The sequence below is a fragment of the Podarcis gaigeae genome (assembly GCF_964106915.1).
Source record: "Podarcis gaigeae genome assembly, chromosome: 9".
NCBI classification, from domain to species: domain Eukaryota; kingdom Metazoa; phylum Chordata; class Lepidosauria; order Squamata; family Lacertidae; genus Podarcis; species Podarcis gaigeae.
Genome location: NC_139685.1, coordinates 35046095 through 35068419, shown reverse-complemented (window position 1 = coordinate 35068419; position 22325 = coordinate 35046095). Strand labels below are relative to the sequence as shown.

General features: G+C 48.1%; 1 protein-coding gene across 4 annotated transcripts in view; it reads right to left on the bottom strand.

Annotated features, from left to right (window-relative positions):
- Nucleotides 1-8800: 8800 nt before the first annotated feature.
- Nucleotides 8801-22325, bottom strand: part of MFAP3L (microfibril associated protein 3 like) — a 30669-nt gene continuing 17144 nt past the window's right edge. For 2 of the 4 annotated variants that reach the window (XM_083755904.1, XM_083755906.1), the window contains exons 2-3: nt 18219-18629; nt 8801-14846 (exon numbers count right to left, since the gene is read on the bottom strand). In XM_083755904.1, the coding sequence (XP_083612030.1) occupies nt 13972-14846; nt 18219-18501 (1158 nt within the window). In that variant the 5' untranslated portion in view covers nt 18502-18629 and the 3' untranslated portion in view covers nt 8801-13971. Of the gene's footprint in view, nt 14847-18218; nt 18630-18722; nt 19199-22325 lie in introns of those variants that run through there. The other 2 variants (XM_083755905.1, XM_083755907.1) reach the window with 2 other exon arrangements.

The window sequence follows — 22325 nt, the reverse complement described above, 5'->3', positions numbered from 1 at the left end:
TTTTGGGCCATTATTGAATTTTTAAAAGATTGCCATACGTCCAGGTTTTTCTGGACATTTTTTCCGATTGGCCGAAAATCCGCCTGGATTCCAGTTTCCTGCCAATTCCCAGACATGTCCAGGAAAACCCAGACGTATGGCAGTGGGTGGTTCATCTGCTCAGGTGAGTAGAATTCAACCTGTTCTAGAGGGGACTGTACTCCCACTGCAGCAGCCTCTCTCAGCCTGGTGTCTTCCAGTTATTTTGGACGACGCTCCCAGCAGAACCAGCTAGCATGGCTAATGGTCAGGGATTATGGAGCGTACCAGGTAGGGAAAGTTGCCCTAAAGGATCAGGTCACAGTGTAGCTCATTGACCCTTCACATGCCCCTCATTGACGCTTTTCTAGCCCTGAACAACTTTTGCCAGCTTAGTCTAGGAAAAGTGACAGCTGTCATGCCAACCTAAGAAAGATAGCCTTGCATCAGTTATCCATGCCCTGGTAACCTCTCTTTTGAACTACCGTAATACATTGTATAGTGGTACCTCAGGTTACAGACTCCGCTAACCCAGAAATATTACCTCGGGTTAAGTACTTTGCTTCAGGATGAGAACAGAAATCGTGCTCCAGCGGCGCGGCAGCAGCAGGAGGCCCCATTAGCTAAAGTGGTGCTTCAGGTTAAGCACAGTTTCAGGTTAAGTACGGACCTCCGGAACGAATTAAGTATTTAACCTGAGGTACCACTGTATATGCCATCATCTTTGAAAATGGTCAGGAAAATCTAGCTAATTGAGAACATGGCTGGGAAACTGATCCGGCAAACTGCTTTGTCAGGCTCCAAGTCTATTTCCAGGCCCTATTCAAGCTGCTTGTTTTACCTTAAAGCCGTTCACAGATTCAGACCAGATTATCTGAAGGACCACCCATCTCTACAAAGAGCCTCTTCCACAGCTTGCCTGACAACTACTTTATTGTCATTTTGGCACTGTTTCTCCAGACGTTTCCACCTGCCTTACCTTTCAGCTGTATTTAAGTCTCTGCGACTTGTGTTTCTTATGCTGCCATTTGCTTCTATTGTTTTATTGCTATTGAATTTTGAATTGTTTTATTTCTTGTTGCAAGCTGCCAAACCCCTACCCCACCCCCCTTTGCTGGTGCCACTGTGTTGAGCTTTCATAACTCTGCTGTAACAGCAACATGACCCGTGCTGCAATTGGATACTGCAGCTTTAGATGAATAACTTCCGTACAACTATTCCAAGTGACATGTATCCTCAAAGCAGTCGGGCACTCAATCAGTAAACCAGGGATCGGCAAGGCTTACTGGGCATGGGCTAGATCACTCCTACGGAGATCCTCTGTGGGTCAGACCAGCGCAGCACAAGGCCAGAAATCGCGTCTGTGCATGTCCGCAGCACCGGAAATCACTTCTGCGCATGCCCAGACGCTGACAATCATGCCTGTGCAGAAGCAATTTTCGGCATCTGGGCATGTCCAGAAGTAATTTCTGGCGCTGCAGACATGCACAAACACAATTTCCAGTGTCTGGGCATGTGCAGAAGCGATTTCCAGAGCTGCAGAAGAGAGTCCCCGCACTACGCTGGGCTGGTTTAGCACAGCGCGCGGGGACTCGCTGAGCAGGCGGCTCGGTTCGGGGGTGGCTCATGGGTTGGTTAAGCAACCCTCATGGGCCACTTCTGGCCCATGGGCCTTAGGTTGCCAGCCTCTGCAGTAAACATAATATAATGGCACTACACAATTATAGTCTAGTGTTAGTGCAAATGTCAAGTGAGAAGGATCTGTGGGTGGTACTAAGGCACTGAGACCAATAATAGCACCCACAATCCAAACTGGCCAGATTTTGGATTGACACTAAAAAGTCTCAGTACCCCTGCTGAAATCCAAACAAAGAGGACTGGCCTTACCTCATTGTGCTTTTGGCTTAACTAGATCTATGCCTAGCCATCATAGTCACTGGCAACCTACTAAGGAACCTCCCCCCACTTAGGTGGGGACCGTCAGCAAGAGGTGACTCATTCGCCATGCATTCATTCTATCAGGAAAGAGGACCTATTGAGGGTAAAACCTTTGTGAGCCAGATGAGCTGGGAAAGCAGTTACAATAAAGATAGAGAAGCAAGAGAATGCAGCAATAATTGGGGAATCAAAGCAGGCAATGATGATTCATGCCAGGAAAGGGAATGAAGTAGTGTGTGTGCAATGTCTTTGCATTTGGAAGTAGCCCACCAAACATGACTAGGACGTCCCCATGAACTAGGGACATCCTCATGCTTCAAGTTCCAGCTCTCAGGGACAGCCTACCTGTGTTTGAAGGTGCTCCCAAACATGTGGACAGCATGGGGTGTGGGTGTGTCTAGAGTGGGGCTGTCCTGCCTCCTATGATTTTATTATCAGGTGCTTTTAATACTTACGCAAAGTGGAGCTGAAGTGGATTTTATTTGGGGTCAGAGCCATGGGGATGGGTGTAGTGGGAGCAGAATAAGGATGGATTATTGATATTGTGGAAAGGATGGCAATGGTTGGTAATTTTGGTGTTTCTTTTTTACCATCTTATTCTTGGAACTGTATCAGAAATCAACTTTACAGTGGTGTTAGGCTACATGTACACTAATTTCAACAGTTTAGTACTGAGTACAGATTGCTTGTTTAATATATATAGTTATAACAAACCACAGGGATATGACCTCCACCCCTTATATGGTCATCACTAATCTGGGGATGGTTTAAAACAATGTACAGTGGCATCTTGGTTTAAGAACAGCTTAGTTTATTAACAGCTTGGATTAAGAACGCTGCAAACCTGGAAGTAGGTGTTTTGGTTTGTGAACTTTGCCTTGGAATAAGAACATGTTTTGCTTCCTGTTGAGTGTGTTCCATTTGTAAATTGAGTCCCCCACTGCTATGGGAAAGCCTGCCTTGGTTTGAGAATGCTTTGGTTTAAGAACGGACTTCCAGAACGGATTAAGTTTGTAAACCAAGGTACCACTGTATATTATTCTTCCCATGCAAAGTTGTAGAAATGAAGCTGCAGACCCCAGTTAGCCTTCTCCAGCTCTGTTGAGTCCTCCATGGGTTGTGGAAGAGGCTAGATAGCTAGATACCATTGCAAACTCTCCTGTGTGATAGTTCCTTTACTGCCGGAACAAACCTTGCTGATCCCTGTAATTATCATGCACGCATTCTGCTGCAGCAGAGGGCTTTTTGTGCCACCTTGGGGCAATTCATTGTTGTGGATTGAACTGAAGCCAGGATGTTGTGAAAGAGGTTAGGAGGGTTGGGGATTTCTCCAGGTGCCAGAAGCACTTGCCCCTAGAGGCAGTGATAATTGGAAGCCCTTCGGCATATTTAAGCAGCTCAAGGCACAGCTGGTTGCCTGATGTGTGGCAGAAACTGCTGGCAGGTTACTAGATGTTATGGCAAGTCTTTGGCAGTGTTTCACAATAGAGCTGTGTACAAAATGACCTTAAAATTCTCCATCCTACTTGTGGGCAGAGAATTTGAGGGGATCATTTCATTGCCTTCCTCTGGGATGGTGGAGAAGAATTCTCTAACAATTTCTCAGAGCGTAGGGTTTGCTATTAACAACTGTACAGTGTCTCTCTTTTTTCAGTGCTTTGTATTTGCTGCCACTATGAGTGGGACCAGCAGATCAAACCCCAAAGATCAGACTTTTTGCGATAAGGAAATGCACTGGAAACTGGGCTAATGCTTGATGCGGAGTCGGCTGTCCAACTCCCCCACAAACTAATCAGAACAAATGCTCAATAAATAGGTGACCTGGAAGAAATCTCCGTTGGCAGCCATTTTGCAGCCTGACCTAACATCATTCCAGGGCATTGTTGTGGGGTAGGGGGAAAATTGTGTTTGCTGCCAAAAAAATTAAAAGGTGGCATGTATTCAGAGAAAAAGAAGCAAAATGGCAGTCTTTTTCTGGAGGGGTGTATGAGAGAAAGTTTTTGGGATTTTTCTTTTTCTTCAGTTCAGCTCTATTCAACACATGTTTGTAATGGTGTTTTAGTTGAGACAAAGTTCTAGTTAAATAATTTAAATATTCAAGGGTTCTGCCCCTCAGAGAGGGCCTTGTTAACAACAAATCTTACCCAACAGGGCTTTCTCTATATTATATAGAAGGACTGTGTTTGATTTACCATTTTTACCCATCTGAAAAGTGATGCCGCTGTTTAAGATTCATGGGAATAATAAATAAAACAATTGCTCTCATTAGACTGTGTGTATGTGTTGTTGTTTTCATACTCTTCTTAAATATATTGATGTGATTTGCCTGAGTCCCTTGTAATTCTTGGGTCCTAAATCCAGCAAGGGTTAAAAACTAATGGAGGATTCAATTGTTGAAGTAGCCAGGCCAGCTTCTAGGTGAGTTAATAGGCCTAAGCATAGATGTTAGTATAACAATGGAAGTGGCTTTGTGCCAGAAGCCAAATGGATGGGCCCCCTCCCTCACCTGGCTAGTAGTGAGAAAGACAAAAGCCAAGGACTTGTGTGTGAGAGCTGGAAGCAGGCTGCAGGCAGAAGCCAGAGAATGAGAGTCATGCTTCATTTCTGTTTGAACCCATGGCTGTGACTATGGGAGAAGCAAGATCTTCTTTGGTGTTAATGCTGTGAGCCCCTCCATCTTAGGCTCAGGTTGCATATTTCTGGAAATAAACCATATACCATAAAGACACCACAGTCTCCGCTGTCCCTCATTCCAAGGAAACCGAACCGTAGGTGAGTATTTGGAACCCCTGGAACACCATACCGCTTGGAGATTGGAGTGATATACAACAATGATTAGTTTAGCAGAGCATCTTGTTAACTCCTAAAGGTTGAAAAAGAAATATTGCTTAGGACCGTATGAAAAAAATAAAAGACTAAGGGGATGATCACCTAAGCATCAGATTTACCTTCTGCTGAGGATAGTTTTAACACCTCTGAACAGGTGCTATTCCACCTTTACCATAAATCCGCTGGGAAGGTAAATCTGCTTGAGCTTCTAGGCTGCAGGGGGTAGACATACCATTACTTTAATGTTATACTACACCTTCCAATTCAACTAGTGATTTGGATGGATCAGAAGAAACTAGAACCTGAAAGCAATGCTCATGCCCAGCTTACCTAGTGGGGAGGCTGGAGCCAGCGTCAGAGCTGTTTCTGAGCCCAGAAGATGTGGTATTCAACTAAGTTATGCTCAGAGTAGACCCATTGAAATTAAGTAACATGACTAAGTTAGGGCCATCAATTCCAATGGGTCTGCTCTGTGTAAAACATAGTTAATTGCCACCACATATGTTTAAAGCACTCTTACACCACTTTAACAGTGATGGAGACTCCTGTGAACTGTAGCTGGTTGTTAAGGGTACTGGGAATTGTAGGTCATTGAGGCTAGTACCCTGAACCAACTGTAATTCCCAGGATTCTTTGTGTGCAGCTACCACTATGTGCACAACATCATGTGTACATTGGCCTGTGTACATGTGTGCTGGGTATTAATGACTCTCTCACCTGAAGGACTGGAGGCTGTGTTTATCATTATGGCTGCTGGCTGTGAGCCTGAGTCCATTGCACATAGAGCACGATAAAAGTTAAATGCCTTCTCTGGGACATTGATTTCAGTGGGAGAGAGTTATGTAGGAGCTTAACTTTCTTTCACACGGCTGTTGAAATCAACAGGACTCCGAAGTGCTTCCCTTTGGCTAGATTATGGTCTCACAGTCTTCCAGGACTTCTTACCACATGAATCGGTCTTGGGCTTCACATTATCCACACCCCCCCACCCCAGTAGAGACCTTCTCATCCATTTTGAAAATATAAACCTTCCCTCTCTTTCACAAACCTTCACAGCAGCATATTCTTCATGTCCTTGTACAAGAAGACCAGCCTCTTGTTTGTGATGAGATAGATTCTTAACTGGATTGATGTGTAAGGAGTAAATTTGAGATCAGTAGGTGTAACAAGCAAGACTCCCTAATTTACAAAGATGCTTTCAATGAATGAGTGTGGCTCAAGTCTCACAAGAGACATTAGGGAATGCAGGGCCTTCATGGTGCTGCTTTCCTATTCAAAGCACATCTCTCTGATCATAAGTCATCTTTGAAGGAAATCAATGATCTTTGTTTCCTGACAGCGTTTCTTACTGTTCCCAGGAACTGCTTTCTTTCATTTCTCAAGAGGGCATTAAAAATGTTAAGCACTCTCTCTCACACACACACATACAGCTTGTTTATATATTACACGCTGTACGATTCACTTACAGAAATATTTTGGTGCCAAATTACAGCTTGGCTGCTGTGAAAACATCTCCTTTCACACCCTAGAAAACAAATGCTTCTCAGCCGCTCTGGGCAATTAATTGTTCTCAAAGATCCAGTGGAATAGAGGTGATCGAAATAAGATGGGTGAAGATTTCCTTGGCATTTGTGCCGATTTCTATGGTGACCACATAGATTGCAAACAATAAACAGCTTACAATGCTTTTCTAAGGAGAAAACAGACTGCCTGTGTTTGGTTTTGTCAATGTGGCAGAAACCTAAACTGGAGATGGGAGACTTCTGTGTTTTCACAATTCGCTAATTACGATTTTAAAGCTTTCCTACTTCCTTGCTTTCCCCACTTCCAAGTACATTTTGAAGCAAAAAAGAAATGGTGAATCCAACTCCAAACAAAAAACCCTTTCAGGAGAACAGAATATAGCTCACTGCTGCATTGCAGTAAGAGTGTAAACCCCCCCAAACATTTTTGTTCTTTGTATTTTCTTCAGTGCAAGACTACGCAGAGAAAGAAGTATTATGCGATTCATTGTCCAATGCTAAGAGCAGCTTGACTAAATAAACATGGTGAATTGCCCAGCAACATCTAGAGATGTCATGGTAGCACACTGGTGCAAATGTTAACAAGAGATACAGGAAATGTAATATGGACTTCACAAGGAATCTTGTGTTGGAATTCTGGTGGCCACAATCATAGTTCATTTTTGTTGTATCCCTGGATGTGGAAAGCAGATTCAAACTGAATTCTGGACTATAGAAATGCTTGCATTATAGGCAAATGTTCCCATTCAAAATTCAAATGCCGGTATTGGAAACACTCCTGTAAGACATCCAGCAGAGTGCCTGATTTTTGTGAATATGATTTTCTTTACTTTTCATTTTGGTGCTTTGTGCTTAAAGCAGCAGGGGTCTCAACCCGGGAACCCTGGCATCAGAGCTCAGGAGTAGCTCTCCATTTTACTGTGTTGGCTTGCCAGAAGAAGGAATTTATTTACTTTATTTCATACAAATTATATACCCCTTGATTGGAAAAAACAACAACAACCACCCCAGTAAAAGTGATCTTGCTCGTTTGGTTTCTGCTATACTCCAGCATCACCACCTATTGGCCTATATTTATGGTCATATAAAGCTTTTGACATTGGACAGCTCCTCAATATGAGTAACTTGTGAACAAACAGCTCTTAATATTGTCTGCCTAGTTATTCATGTATCTGATAAACTGCTTGTGAATTTGGTATATGTCCACCTACACTCCATAAACCCAGACGCCTTTCTCTCCCTCAGCACTGTGAATGAGCCCTGTCATTTTCAATTCCCTGAAGAGTAATTGACAAAACTCAGTCACAGAACGGTGGCAGGCCATTTAAGACAAGAAATTAAAAGATGTGTTCCCCTTCTTAAGGCTGGAGCATTTGAAAAAAAGCTTGTGGTGGGGGGAGTGCAGATTGGTTATTTGCTACTGATTTAACTTGTTAGTAATCTATTACACAAGCTAGTCTCTAGGTGACTTGTGCAATCAAGTTTTTAAAAAACATACAAAATTGTTTAAAATGGCCACCAGAATTTAACAAATAAATACAAAAACACCAATCTTCACAAGGCGTGAGGAGAACCTTATCAGGAACCTCAACCCAGTTGGATCATATCCCATCAAATGCCTGGGAGAAGAGGAAAATCTTAACCTGGCACCAAAAAGCTGTGTCGGTGCCAGGTAGGCCTCACTGGAGAGATCATTCCACAGGCGGCAGGGCTACAACAAAAAGGCCTTCTCCTTTGTTGTCACTCTCCAAGCCTCTCTCAGAGGGGTACCCAGAGAAGGGCCTCAGAGGGTGCCATCCTTTCTCATAATGAAGTGTAGGGTGAGCTGCTGGGCAAAGAAAAGGACAGGTAGCTTTCTTTGCCTGAACTTACCGTATTTTTCGCTCTATAACACGCACCAGACCATAACACACACATAGTTTTTAGAGGAGGAAAACAAGAAAAAAATATTCTAAACGAAATAGTGGATATGTGATTTTTGTGGTTCATGCTGTGGCCACAGACACGTGATCTGACAGTGAGTTTGGAGTAGCCCAATGCAAAAATCCTGAGGATCCATGTGGATCCATACTTTGTAACCACAGAGGAGGGAAGGAAGGGGAACCATGGATCCTCTGCTCACGACTGCAGCAGATCCGCCCCGCCACCCGCAGGCATTCGCTCCATAACACGCACAGACATTTCCCCTTACTTTCTAGGAGGAAAAAAGTGAGTGTTAAGGTGCAAAAAATACGGTACTTTAGAATCCAAGCCCAATTCTGAGTGATTCCCATCCCCCCAAACCCTATCCCAAATGTTCAGGAAGGCCTTTCTGACTTTCAGAAAAGAGGTTTTCATGGAACACAAGATCTGCTGAAGGTGGGAGGGGCAGAAAAAACCCCTCTGTGTGGACTTCCTGTAATTAACTTGTGTCTGTATCCCAGTTACTGCCAGTCAGCTAAAAAAATCTCAGCATGTGCTGTTCTTAAAAATCAAGACACGGCAATTACACATTTGTGCAGCAGAATACTCATGTTCATTACATTTGTCCTGAAATAATGAAGACAACATTAGCTTCAGTGCAAGCAGTTTCTTTGCAGCGAGGAAAATGCAGAAATTCTACATTCTGTGAACATAGGTTTGCAGTCCATAAATAGTGTTTGGCCAGGATAGCCACAGTCAGGATGGACAACATGAAACACCCCCATCATCCCCGACTGCTGGACTTGCTGTCCGAGGTTGATGCCCAACAATATCTGGAGAGCCACAGGTAGTTGTTCACCTCTGGCCCAGGTAATTAATTGTTGGCAATTCTCTAAGTTCAGGCTTGAATGAATACTTAACACTTTAACATTGATTACAGTTGCTTGAGCAGTAGTCGACGCGCTGCCTTAGGTTAGGAAAACCTGTTGATACATTACAGTACATTTTTTTAAATTTATCTGTTGAGCAGAAGAATGACAAAGCCACAAGTTCTCCTATACTAGACTCACAGTTAACAATTCAGAAAAATTAGGCAGACACTGGCATCTTAAAGTGCAGCCCCTGTAAGATAAGCTGACAAGCAGAGGGCAGGAACACATCTTCTAAGAAGAGACAAAAAAAGCTGCATTAAAGAATCAATAGCTAGTTCACCCTTCCAAGAATGGGTTTCTGTTTTAGACTAAGCACATTCACGGAAGTATTTAGCCTGCATCATAGCTCCTTTTGTATCTGAGATGTGATAAAATGACACTAACCCCTGGAGTAGCCAATTTGGTGCCCTCTACAATTTGTTGAGGGATGCGGGTTGCGCTGTGGGTTAAACCACTGAGCCTAGGGCTTGCCAACCAGAAGGTTGGCGGTTCGAATCCCCGCAACGGGGTGAGCTCAAGTTGCTCGGTCCCTGCTCCTGCCAACCTAGCAGTTCAAAAGCACGTCAAAGTGCAAGTAGATAAATAGGTACCACTCCGGTGGGAAGGTAAATGGCGTTTCCGTGCGCTACTCTGGTTCGCCAGAAGCGGCTTAGTCATGCTGGCCACATGACCTGGAACCTGTACGCTGGCTCCCTCGGCCAATAAAGCGAGATGAGCGCTGCAACCCCAGAGTCGGCCACGACTGGACCTAATGGTCAGGGGTCCCTTTACCTTTTTAACTCCCATCAGGCCCATGGTCAATGATCAGGGATGGAGGGAGTTGTAGGTCAACAACACATGGAGGAATACCACATTGGTTCTTCCTGCACAACCTATTTAAACCATAATCCAGTGATGTAGCTCCTCAAGCCTCTTATTTGTGGAGTTAACTTTACCCTGACAGGGAAAGGGTTCTTCTTGAGCTTTTAGCCTAAGACCACACTCCAGAGCCCTGCTAAGAGCCGACAATGACACATGGAAACGCAGGAAAGAACAGCACATATGGTGAGAAGTGTTCCTTTCTGTTTTTGCTTTGCCAAGACACTGCCAAAGAACCAAGCTGCTTGGTTCAGCCTGATGATCACTATGGTTATTTTGCATACATTTTAAAGCTTTAATTTAACTGTTACAGGTGGTACTTTTGTGCACGTCATTGCTATTTAATACTACTTTTTAGTTCCCACCCCCTGAATACATATACCTTACAACTGAGGATAATGCCATGCACCTGATGTAGAGCAGCCTCCCACAATGTTGTGCTTTCCAGATGTTTTGGACAACAACTCCCATAAACCCTGCTCCTGTTCCAGGTGCTGTCTGGGGCTGAGGGGAGTTTGCAGTTCAAAACCTCTGGAGGGAAACAGCTTCAATTGGCTGAAGTAAATTCTTGTGCACAGAAGATTAAATTGGTTAAATCTTTAAAATGCTAGGAGACCCTTTGTTGTCTTAACCTGCTGCCATTTAGTTTATATAGTGCTGCACAAAATAAATATAAGCTGCATGTGCCATTTGCTCCTTTTCACGTATTAATCTTGGTTTTTAGTTGCAAGCTCTCCAGGGCAGGAACTTTATCTAGTCTGAGGTTTGAATGACTCATTGCCTGTGCATATCAAATACTGAACACAGTAAGACTGTTAAGAAAAGGATTGCCTTTAAAAATAATAGGCAATAAGCAGCATCTACACTCCTTTTGAAATTTAATTTTGCTGTTACAATATACTGCATTTAACAGTGCAATCCTACACATGCCTACTCAGAGGTTCCACTGAGTACAAAGGGATTTACTCTCATGCTAAGTGTGTATAGGCCTGTAGTCTGTTACTGATGCACAACTATTCCAAAGCTAAAATGCTAATTTATGGAATTCCTCCCCCCCCATTTCCCCCCTCCCCAAATAACATCATCTTGAAGGAATATAGAAGCTATGAAATTCCACAAAGTAAAATGGGAAGTCTGCAGTTCAGCACTCAGTATATCCACATCCGAACTTCACAGACATGTAAATAGATGAAAGACACGGCTTAATCTTTGGACAAGCTTAATTCTTGGACCATTTGCTATGGAAAAGTCACATGGATTTAAATATGGTGACTCCAGGTTAAGTAGCTATAGTCTAATGTATAGGTCTTGTGAATTGCTGCACACAAGGAGGGTGTTCTAAGTGAATGAATGGAAGGAAGAAAAGCTGAAAGCAGAGAGGGAAAGGAGAATGTTTGAGTTAATTTACTTCTCTTTCTAACTCATCCGAGCTTTTCTTCTGCTTAGATCTATAAATTCCTGAGTAGTGACAGCAATCAGATAGGCATCTAAGTGCTAAGACTGTACATGCAACTTGTGGCAGCTTAAGAAATCCTTTTTAACAAAAGCCCCATCTAGACATTTGCATGGCATACTAAATAAATACATGAGGGGGGTGTGCTGGCACACCCACATTGCCATTCTTGGCATCCTCCACAAGTTGAGAGTTGGCTGCCCTGTACTCTCAGTGTTCTAAAATGTGCAGGGAGAATTCACAAGTACAAGAGGGCAGTCTCCACTCATCTCACGGAGAGTGACCAGAACAATGGGAAGTGGAGCTAGTATACTCATCCACACAGACTTTTCGCCTTTGCATCTGATCCAGTAGTGTTGGATCCAGGAGGTCTCTTCTGAGATTCCTAAAAGGAGCCTCAGTGAGATCAGAAGACATTTCATGTGAGCATTTAATGTACTGCTATCTTTTCCTTAGCACAAGCTGTCTATTAAAGTATATACATAATGAATCTCTGGCTATGCAAGAGTTGATCTTGTAGGAAAACTATATGCTTCTTGGTGACATCAGGGAAGTAGAATCTGCTGGAGCTATGCTAAGATGACCATCTGTGCCACAGCGATTGGCGCCTGTGGACCTACATTATAACTAATAAGATATAAACCAGATCACTATGATTGTTACATCCTGCATCCTTCAACATGTTCACATAATTTATGCAGTGAAGTTATCCTTCAGCTCCAGACTTGCCCAATACCAGGCTGCCCATAAATGCCAGTGTAGATTTACATTCATTGACTTCACAGAGGTCGAATGGCTTCTTTCCAAACATCTGAGCAAATAATTGAATTCCCCGCCAAATCATAGATTTGCAAGTGCTGTACCCATGCTACACAGTGACCTGCATTCACATTTCATTACAATTCAACAGTATTGTGCATAGGTTAGGGCAGCCTCCCTCAACCTGATGTTGTTGGACTACAACTCCCATCACCCCTAGCTAGCAAGGCCAGAGCTCAGGGATGATGGGAGTTGCAGTCCAACAACATCTGGGGAGCCACAGGTTGAGAACCGCTGTGACTAAGTCCCTACATGACAAACATCACCTGTAGAACTTCCTCTCTTACACAAGGGGCCAAGTTCTCCTTTGCACGTGGCCATCATAGCTGGGGGAGTGGGCAACTGTGCTCCAGACTGCACTCATTGTTTGTATAAAGCTTTCTAGCTGGAGACAAATAGCCCTCTTCCAACGGAAACAAGTGGCTTAGTATACCCTCCCCATGGAGCAACATTTGTTGGGCTCTTTCTTCCAAAGGAGCAAAAGAAGGAGGACATTTCCTCTGCTCCACCCTCCCCCACTCCACATGCTCTAAATACAAATTGCCTGCTTTCAAATGAAATAATTTCATCTGACCTTCTTCTTGCTTGCTACAAAGCGCTAGTAAATGGCATCCCACATAGTTTTTCATTTGGCTAGGGAAATGCTCCCTCTTGAACAGCATTACAAAATCATGGGAGCAAAGTCACAAGAGACACGTAAGGGAGCAAGTCAAAGAGCAGAAAGAGGCAAGGCAGGGGGCGGGGGCGGGGGCGGGGGCGGGGAGAACCTCTTTGCTGTGTTACATAAACTGAGAAACATTTCAATAGTAGAACAAAACAATAGTTCCGTTGACTTCAGGAGCCCTGCTCCGAAGTCAAGGATCTTCGGGGATCCAGACTTATAAGTCCTGTTTCCAAGCACTATACATGGATTAAAAGTATCCATCACAAGCAATGCTGACCCAAACAATTCTGAGGTAAATATTTTGTGATTTTTTTAAAAAAAATCTCCTGAACATTAAAATGCAATTCATATTAGTGTAATAGCAATTATTCCTTCACAAACCTCCTGACTAAACTAAGGGCCGAGCCAGACTTTCATAGCACAATTAGCAGCTACATCAAGGTTTCCTCTTTCTGCATCAGATGTGTGGTGGGACCAGATTTTTTTCAGCAATGGAAACTTTTGCTGCTAAATGCTGCACATGCCGAGTGTAGGGAAGAGGTTCATTCGGGTTGTGGCTGGAGAGAAAAGGTTAAATCTCCTGGGTTCCACAAACCCCCAGACTCCCAACCCAAGCCGAAAAGTGGAGAATCCCATGTGTGGTATTTAAATTTAAAAACAAAACACAACCAGGTGTGATTGCTACTTATGCTAAGTGGGTACATACCATACATTTAAAATAACCCCCTCCAAGAATCCAGAGAACTGTAGTTTGTTTAGGGTGTGGGGAATTGTAGCTATGAGGGATAAATTTCACTTCCCAGCATTCTTTTTTTGGAGGGGGTGGGGGAGATGCACTGTAAATGTATGGCGTGTATTCAGCCGTAACGTCTGGTTCGACCCTCAGGAAGAAAGGCCCCAGTAATCCATACATGCAGGCTTTTGCTATGATAGTCTTTAGGTAAGGCTTATTGGCAAAAACATTATCCTTTTTGTTTTTGTTTTTAAAGAGTGCTCCACCTAATATTCTTGCTATGCATAGATTTGAAGATTGTGTCATACATGGCTTTCGTAAACAGTGCATGTGTCCATGTTGCTTCCCAGAGTTGTCTCAGGAGGGTTCGGTTCACTGGGAGGCTCTGAGGCCGGCTCAGGAGGTTCTTCTGGCGCTTCGACAATTTCCTCCTCTTCCTTCTCCTTTTTAATTTCCAATTGTATACTGCCGTGTGACTGGTCATCCACCCAGTCCTTTTTAGCCAACGGGTGGACCGACACTTTTATCGCAATCTTCAGCGGTGGTTCGTGCAGAGAGGAAGCATCTGAGTCAGCGGTGAAAGAGTTGTTACGCTTTAGGGAGTTGGGAATCATATACATCTCTTCCGTCTCAGCAGTCTCTTGTCCTACAGCTGACTGCCTTACCGAGTTATGGCCCTGCTCCTCTAGCCCCACCACCTCCATGATTTCTCCCATTATAGTCTTGCAGTTCATGATGAGAGGGGGCAGCGGGACACTCCTCGCCAGCTCTTCAATGTAGCGGGCAAACTCCATGGTCTTGAACTGCGTGACTTTGGCAAGTTCAAGGGTTTTTGCCGATGTGATGATTGGGATGCGTTTCGCAATCTCAAAAGCCTTCTGCAGTTTTTCTGCCCCTTCCGTCCGAAAGAAATCATTGATCGCTTTCTCAGTCTTCTTTAGGTGGCTGCTCATCATGCACAGCCGAGTGATGTTTAAGATCAAGACAATGGTAAATGCTACAAGACATACAATCATGTAGTAGACCCCCATATCTCCAGAGGTAAAGACAACCCTCAGAGTCACTGTGTTATTTGCTTGGCCATAGATGTTAGAAGCAACACACATGTATTTTCCTCGATCCTCAAATGACACACTAGTAATGTTCAATTGCCCGTTGTCAAAAATCCATTTCCCTGCTGGAAAGAACGCAAAAGTGATCAGTAAAATGCCTTTGTTTAAGCAAACTAAGTGTCAGCAGAATATTTTTTTTATCACAACCATGCATCAATGCTATCTGCAAATAACTTGGAAATAATGTTCTACAACAGTCCTATTTGGGCATTCTGCGTGCATATAGGACCATGAGAATGCAAAGACAGTGCGCTAAGCCTGCCCCCAAATGGCTATCCCTGCCGCCCTCAAACTTGGTGTGTGTGTGTGTGTGTGGGGGGTGATCCTCCATGAATAATGGAAGCTCCTGTCCGTGCATCACATGACCCCCGCCCTCTCTCCAAAGCTGGAGAGTGGTGGGAGTGGGGTGGAGCTTACATATTTCGTCCCCACTCACATATAGGGTTTACATGCAAGCAGAACACCCACATAGATTTGTTCTCCATAATAATGGTTATATTTTATTACATTTCTATATGGGCCAAGACAATAACCCAAACATATCCTGTCAGGATTGCTATGGTTTATCTTGCTCAGTGGCTAAACTGGCTGTGTGCTGTGATCAAAATAAAGGAAGTAAGAACAACCTTTGGAACTTTTAAATTCATCTGACCTGAAGGGCATCCTGTGGTCCAAAAGCCAATGTATATTGTGCGAGTAAATGGAATTTAAGTGGTTTTGTAAGCAAGTTGAAACATGAACCAGTCTTCTAACCAAGGAACAAAATTTAGCACAGTTAGACAAGGTTAAGCCCAGTAACATAAATAGACTTAAATGCACCTAACAGAGATTTTTAGGCAATGACTACAGGCATTAAAACGCAGAACTGGGGGAGGAGAGAGGTTAAAGCAGCTTCTCCCACCTTAGGAAGCTCCTTTATACCAGGTCAGACTTTTGGTTCATCTAGCCAAGTACTGTCTCATCTGCCTGACAGGAGCTCTCTGGCAAAGGCTCTCCTCCTCACTGGTTACCCAACCTTTTAGGAATACAGAGAGCTGCCTTATACTGAGACAAAGCAACCATCCACCTAGCTCAGCGTTGGCCACATCGGCAGACGCTCTCTGGGATTTCAGACAGGAGTCCCTCCCAGCTGAACCTGAAGACAACAGGATTTGAACCTGGAACCTTCTGCATGCAAAGTCAGTGCTCCCCCACTGAGCTGCAACACTTGCCTAATGCCAGAACCCCCAACATAACTGTTGGGGTTAGAGCAACTAGATGGGGAAAGAAACTGAGAGCAGAGTGCATGAGCAAGGAGCAGGTGGGCAGGGAACGCTGATGGCTTGCAGTGGCAAAGGCAAGGCCGCTCTCTGTGCCCTTGCCCGCCTTGCCCTGCACACCACAGGCAGTCCTCCTGCCTGTCACAGGGAGAGGTGCTTTGCAAGTGCTTTAAATAACATTGCTGCAAATTGCAGGTCTTTTGAGCCCCAGCAGCGTCATTCAAACTCTAGCGGAATCGCTGAGAGCACAAAAGCATGCTGTGAGCCTCCTACGCTGCTTCTGAAATTCTGTCCTCCACAGTTCAGCTTGTTCCTTCCTTCGCTTTCTTTGGGAAGAAAATGTGTAAACACGTTTCTGCTGTGCATAGTTAGCTGCACAGGAAGCAACTGCAGAAAACAAAACCTGCTTCTTGCCCAGCCAGTTGCTCCAGGGCAGTCCACAAGCAAGGCTCCTCTCATGGTTGCTCTGCACCAGCTGCTATTCAAGGGCATTAGGAGATTTGAACTGTTTTGTTTTTAAAAAAAGGAGTTTTAATTGTATTGTTTTAGTATTGACATAGGATCCTTTAGAGCAGGCATGGCCAAACTTGGCCCTCCAGCTGTTTTGGGACTACAATTCCCATCACCCCTGACCACTGGTCCTGTTAAGCCAGTGTGGTGTAGTGGTTAAGAGCGGTAGTCTCGTAATCTGGGGAACCGGGTTCGCGTCTCCGCTCCTCCACATGCAGCTGCTGGGTGACCTTGGGCCAGTCACACTTCTCTGAAGTCTCTCAGCCCCACTCACCTCACAGAGTGTTTGTTGTGGGGGAGGAAGGGAAAGGAGAATGTTAGCCGCTTTGAGATTCCTTAAAGGGAGTGAAAGGCGGGATATGAAATCCAAACTCTTCTTCTTCCTCTTCTTCTTAAGCTAGGGATGATGGGAGTTGTAGTGCCAAAACAGCTGGAGGGCCGAGTTTGGTCATGCCTGCTTTAGAGGAAGATGTGGGATCTAAATTTAATAAATAAATGAGATAGCGATATGTCATACTCCACTTACTTCAAAATGTGGCAAGCCTGCCCTGCTGCTCATTCTGCTGGGCAGGGCCCTGGATTTCTGCCCCAAAGTCCTGCCCTGATATAGGGCCACTGAGCACAGGTGCTGTAAACTGATACATATTCCTAAAAACGGTTCTCTAATCCTATCAACCTGAACTGGTGCTGAAATGACATTCTTTGTTCAGCTGCACTTTATTTACTTATTGGCATTGTCACGCTGACCTCATCTTTGCTGCTGCCATCACTTTCATGGGTTATTTTATTTTACTGTTTCTAAATGATGGTTTGTTATTATGTGCTTATGGTGTACAGTAGGGGTTGTGAACCATTTTTGGCCACCTTCGCCCATGACCAGTCCTCCAGGGGTTGCGTGCCATAGGTGAGCATGGCCCAAAGTGGGAGAGACCACCCCACATTCTTATTTGCACACACAGGCCACAATCTGTCAAATGATCCAGCTGATGACTGGGGAAGGAGGAGAGCTGAATTCCTATCAGGGTGTTGCTTTAGGTCGAAGGATTTAAACTTCTCCACTCATGCCCCATTTGTGCCACTGTTACAAGAAATGGTGGGGGACAGAGCAAAAAAAAATGCTTTGGGGGTCCTCATATATAGCCATCCCTAGTATACAGCAGAGGGACACAGGTGGCGCTGTGGGTTAAACCACAGAGCCTAGGACTTGCAGATCAGAAGGTCGGCGGTTCAAATCCCCGCAACAGGGTGAGCTCCCGTTGCTCGGTCCCTGCTCCTGCCAACCTAGCAGTTCAAAAGCACGTCAAAGTGCAAGTAGATAAATAAGTACCACTCCAGTGGGAAGGTAAACGGCGTTTCTGTGTGCTGCTCTGGTTCGCCAGAAGCGACTTTGTCATGCTGGCCACATGCCCGGAAGCTATACGCCGGCTCCCTCGGCCAATAAAGCGAGATGAGCACCGCAACCCCAGAGTCGTCCACGACTGGACCTAATGGTCAGGGGTCCCTTTACCTTTAGTATACAGCATTTTACTTCATGAAAGCTGTCCTGTGAGGGAATTTGCTCAGGAAGGCAAGTGGGAAATATCTTTTAAAAATAAATATGTAACACAATAAATGTAGCATCTCATGTATGCACTAGGCGGACCATGTGTTAGCTCCACCATTACATACCTGTATTCCCATCTTCCTTCAGCAAATGGCCGTTGGAGTTGTACCACTTGTACTCTGGCCCCGGATTACCTTGAACGTTGCAGTCAATCAAGGCACTGTAACCTTCTTTGACTATAATGTGATCAACTCTGGAGACGACCACAGGCAAAGATCCTAAGAGCATATGAGTGTGGTTTAAAGTGCTGTTCGTGACATCTTCAGCAGCTGTCAAGACTGCTAGCAAGATAGAAAGGTGTACGGTAGTCCAATAGTACAAAAGGAGGTGGTGGCTGAACATGTTCATCTGTCTTCTTGTGCACTGCAGAGCAGACTTAAGGATAGGCCAGGAATCGTGTAGTGCACTGTCCTGAAGAAGCCACGGGTAATATTAACCTCAATCCATGAAATTTTAAGAGCCAAGAAAATAATACCCTGCAAAATAAGACAAGTAATATCAGCAAATGGGAGTGAGGAACATTACTGAAAGTGGAATAATATGTCCTTAACCAGTCCAGCTATGCCAACCTGCTTACACCATGAGTAGCCAATGTGGTATCCTCCAGATGTTTCTGGACTCCAATTCCCATCAAACTCAAGAAACATGGCCAATGGTCAGGGATGATGGGAGGTGTAATCCTACAACATCGAGAGGTAATCACATAAGCACATATATAAAAGGCTGCTGGGGGGGATGCAAAAATATTTAAGCACACATGATTTTTGTGTGAAAGAATGTAGCTAAGGTCATAGCTTATAACGCAGGCAGAGCCCTGAAACACATTTGAATTATTATAACCTTTTAGCAGTCAATTATCCAGCAAAAAACCTCTCTACTGGTGATGCAATTAAGGTTTCACTAGATCCAGAATGTAAGTTGTGATCTGTTCCATTAAAGCAGTGCAATGTGGTTGATATTATTAATAGAGCAACAAATCTATCAATAGTTGAGTCACGGGGGCAGAAAAGTCCAGCAATCCTTGGAAGCAGCTGTAGCACACTAGGACTTGAGAAAATGTGTCCAGGGAGTACCGTATTTTTCGTCCCATAGGACGCTCCGTCCCATAGGACGCACCTAGTTTTTTTGGGGGGAAGTAAAGGAAAAAAATTTTTCCTTTATTTCCCCCCCCCCAAAAGCAGGTCGGGGAAACCGAACCAGGTCGAGGAACGGCGCTGCGCCTCCCTGAGCTTGTGGGGCTGGCCGATGTCTGCCTCAGGCGCAGGCTGCTATCCGCAGCGTGGGGAGCCCTGCGGGGAACCCCTGCAGGGCTCCCCACGCTGCGGATGTCTGCCCGGCGTGCGGGGCGCTCTGCTTCAGGGCGCTCCGCCCGCCGGGCGGCAGGCTGCTATCTGCAGCGTGGGGAGCCCTGCGGGGAACCCCTGCAGGGCTCCCCACACTGCGGATGTCTGCCCGGCGTGCAGGGCGCTCTGCTTCAGGGCGCTCCGCCCGCCGGCGGCAGGCTGCTATCTGCAGCGTGGGGAGCCCTGCGGGGAACCCTTGCAGGGCTCCCCACGCTGCGGATGTCTGTCCGGCGCGCGGGGCGCTCTGCTTCAGGGCGCTCCGCCCGCCGGGCGGCAGGCTGCTATCCGCAGCGTGGGGAGCCCTGCGGGGAACCCCTGCAGGGCTCCCCACGCTGCGGATGTCTGCCCGGCGCGCGGGGCGCTCTGCTTCAGGGCGCTCCGCCCACTGGCGGCAGGCTGCTATCTGCAGCGTGGGGAGCCCTGCGGGGAACCCCTGCAGGGCTCCCCATGCTGCAGATGTCTGTCCGGCAGGGCGCTCCGCCCGCTGGGCGGCAGACTGCTATCCGCAGCGTGGGGAGCCCTGCGGGGAACCCCTGCAGGGCTCCCCACGCTGCGGATGTCTGCCCGGCGCGCGGGGCGCTCTGCTTCAGGGCGTTCCGCCCGCCGGGCGGCAGGCTGCTATCCGCAGCGTGGGGAGCCCTGCGGGGAACCCCTGCAGGGCTCCCCACGCTGCGGATGTCTGTCCGGCGCGCGGGGCGCTCTGCTTCAGGGCGCTCCGCCCGCCGGGCGGCAGGCTGCTATCTGCAGCGTGGGGAGCCCTGCGGGGAACCCCTGCAGGGCTCCCCACACTGCGGATGTCTGCCCGGCGTGCAGGGCGCTCTGCTTCAGGGCGCTCCGCCCGCCGGGCGGCAGGCTGCTATCCGCAGCGTGGGGAGCCCTGCGGGGAACCCCTGCAGGGCTCCCCACGCTGCGGATGTCTGCCCGGCGTGCGGGGCGCTCTGCTTCAGGGCGCTCCGCCCGCCGGCAGCAGGCTGCTATCTGCGGCATGGGGAGCCCTGCGGGGAACCCCTGCAGGGCTCCCCACGCTGTGGATGTCTGTCCGGCAGGGCGCTCCGCCCGCTGGGCGGCAGACTGCTATCCGCAGCGTGGGGAGCCCTGCGGGGAACCCCTGCAGGGCTCCCCACGCTGCGGATGTCTGCCCGGCGCGCGGGGCGCTCTGCTTCAGGGCGCTCCGCCCACTGGCGGCAGGCTGCTATCTGCAGCGTGGGGAGCCCTGCGGGGAACCCCTGCAGGGCTCCCCATGCTGCAGATGTCTGTCCGGCAGGGCGCTCCGCCCGCTGGGCGGCAGACTGCTATCCGCAGCGTGGGGAGCCCTGCGGGGAACCCCTGCAGGGCTCCCCACGCTGCGGATGTCTGCCCGGCGCGCGGGGCGCTCTGCTTCAGGGCGTTCCGCCCGCCGGGCGGCAGGCTGCTATCTGCGGCATGGGGAGCCCTGCGGGGAACCCCTGCAGGGCTCCCCACGCTGTGGATGTCTGCCCGGCGCGCGGGGCGCTCTGCTTCAGGGCGCTCCGCCCGCCGGGCGGCAGGCTGCTATCCGCAGCGTGGGGAGCCCTGCGGGGAACCCCTGCAGGGCTCCCCACGCTGCGGATGTCTGCCCGGCGTGCGGGGCGCTCTGCTTCAGGGCGCTCCGCCCGCCGGCAGCAGGCTGCTATCCGCAGCGTGGGGAGCCCTGCGGGGAACCCCTGCAGGGCTCCCCACGCTGCGGATGTCTGTCCGGCGCGCGGGGCGCTCTGCTTCAGGGCGCTCCGCCCGCCGGGCGGCAGGCTGCTATCTGCAGCGTGGGGAGCCCTGCGGGGAACCCCTGCAGGGCTCCCCACACTGCGGATGTCTGCCCGGCGTGCAGGGCGCTCTGCTTCAGGGCGCTCCGCCCGCCGGGCGGCAGGCTGCTATCCGCAGCGTGGGGAGCCCTGCGGGGAACCCCTGCAGGGCTCCCCACGCTGCGGATGTCTGCCCGGCGTGCGGGGCGCTCTGCTTCAGGGCGCTCCGCCCGCCGGCAGCAGGCTGCTATCTGCGGCATGGGGAGCCCTGCGGGGAACCCCTGCAGGGCTCCCCACGCTGTGGATGTCTGTCCGGCAGGGCGCTCCGCCCGCTGGGCGGCAGACTGCTATCCGCAGCGTGGGGAGCCCTGCGGGGAACCCCTGCAGGGCTCCCCATGCTGCGGATGTCTGTCCGGCAGGGCGCTCCGCCCGCTGGGCGGCAGACTGCTATCCGCAGCGTGGGGAGCCCTGCGGGGAACCCCTGCAGGGCTCCCCACGCTGCAGATGTCTGCCCGGCGCGCGGGGCGCTCTGCTTCAGGGCGCTCCGCCTGCCGGGCGGCAGGCTGCTATCCGCAGCATGGGGAGCCCTGCGGGGAACCCCTGCAGGGCTCCCCACGCTGCGGATGTGCTCCCGAAGCGCCGGGCGCTCTGCTTTCAGGGCGCCCGATGCTCCAGGAAGCAGGCTGCTATCCGCAGCCTAGACATCCCTGCCGGACCTCCTGCAGGGCTGCCCAGGCTGCGGATGTCTTCTTGAAGCCTGGAGAGCGAGAGGGGTCGGTGCGCACCGACCCCTCTCGCTCTCCAAGCTTCAGCGAAAGCCTGCATTCGCCCCATAGGACGCACCCAGATTTCCCCTTCATTTTTGGAGGGGAAAAAGTGCGTCTTATGGGGCGAAAAATACGGTAAATAACCATCTCTCTGCTGTTGCTGCCTCCCTGTATTAGTGTTTCAAGAAACACCAAACAGCTGATGTCCAGAGCAAGTGCTGTAAGGACCAGGAGGCTTTTCTTTCCTCCCTGATGAGAATTGCCCAAAAGCAGAAATACCAAAAGGAATGGTCTGCAAAAAGCTT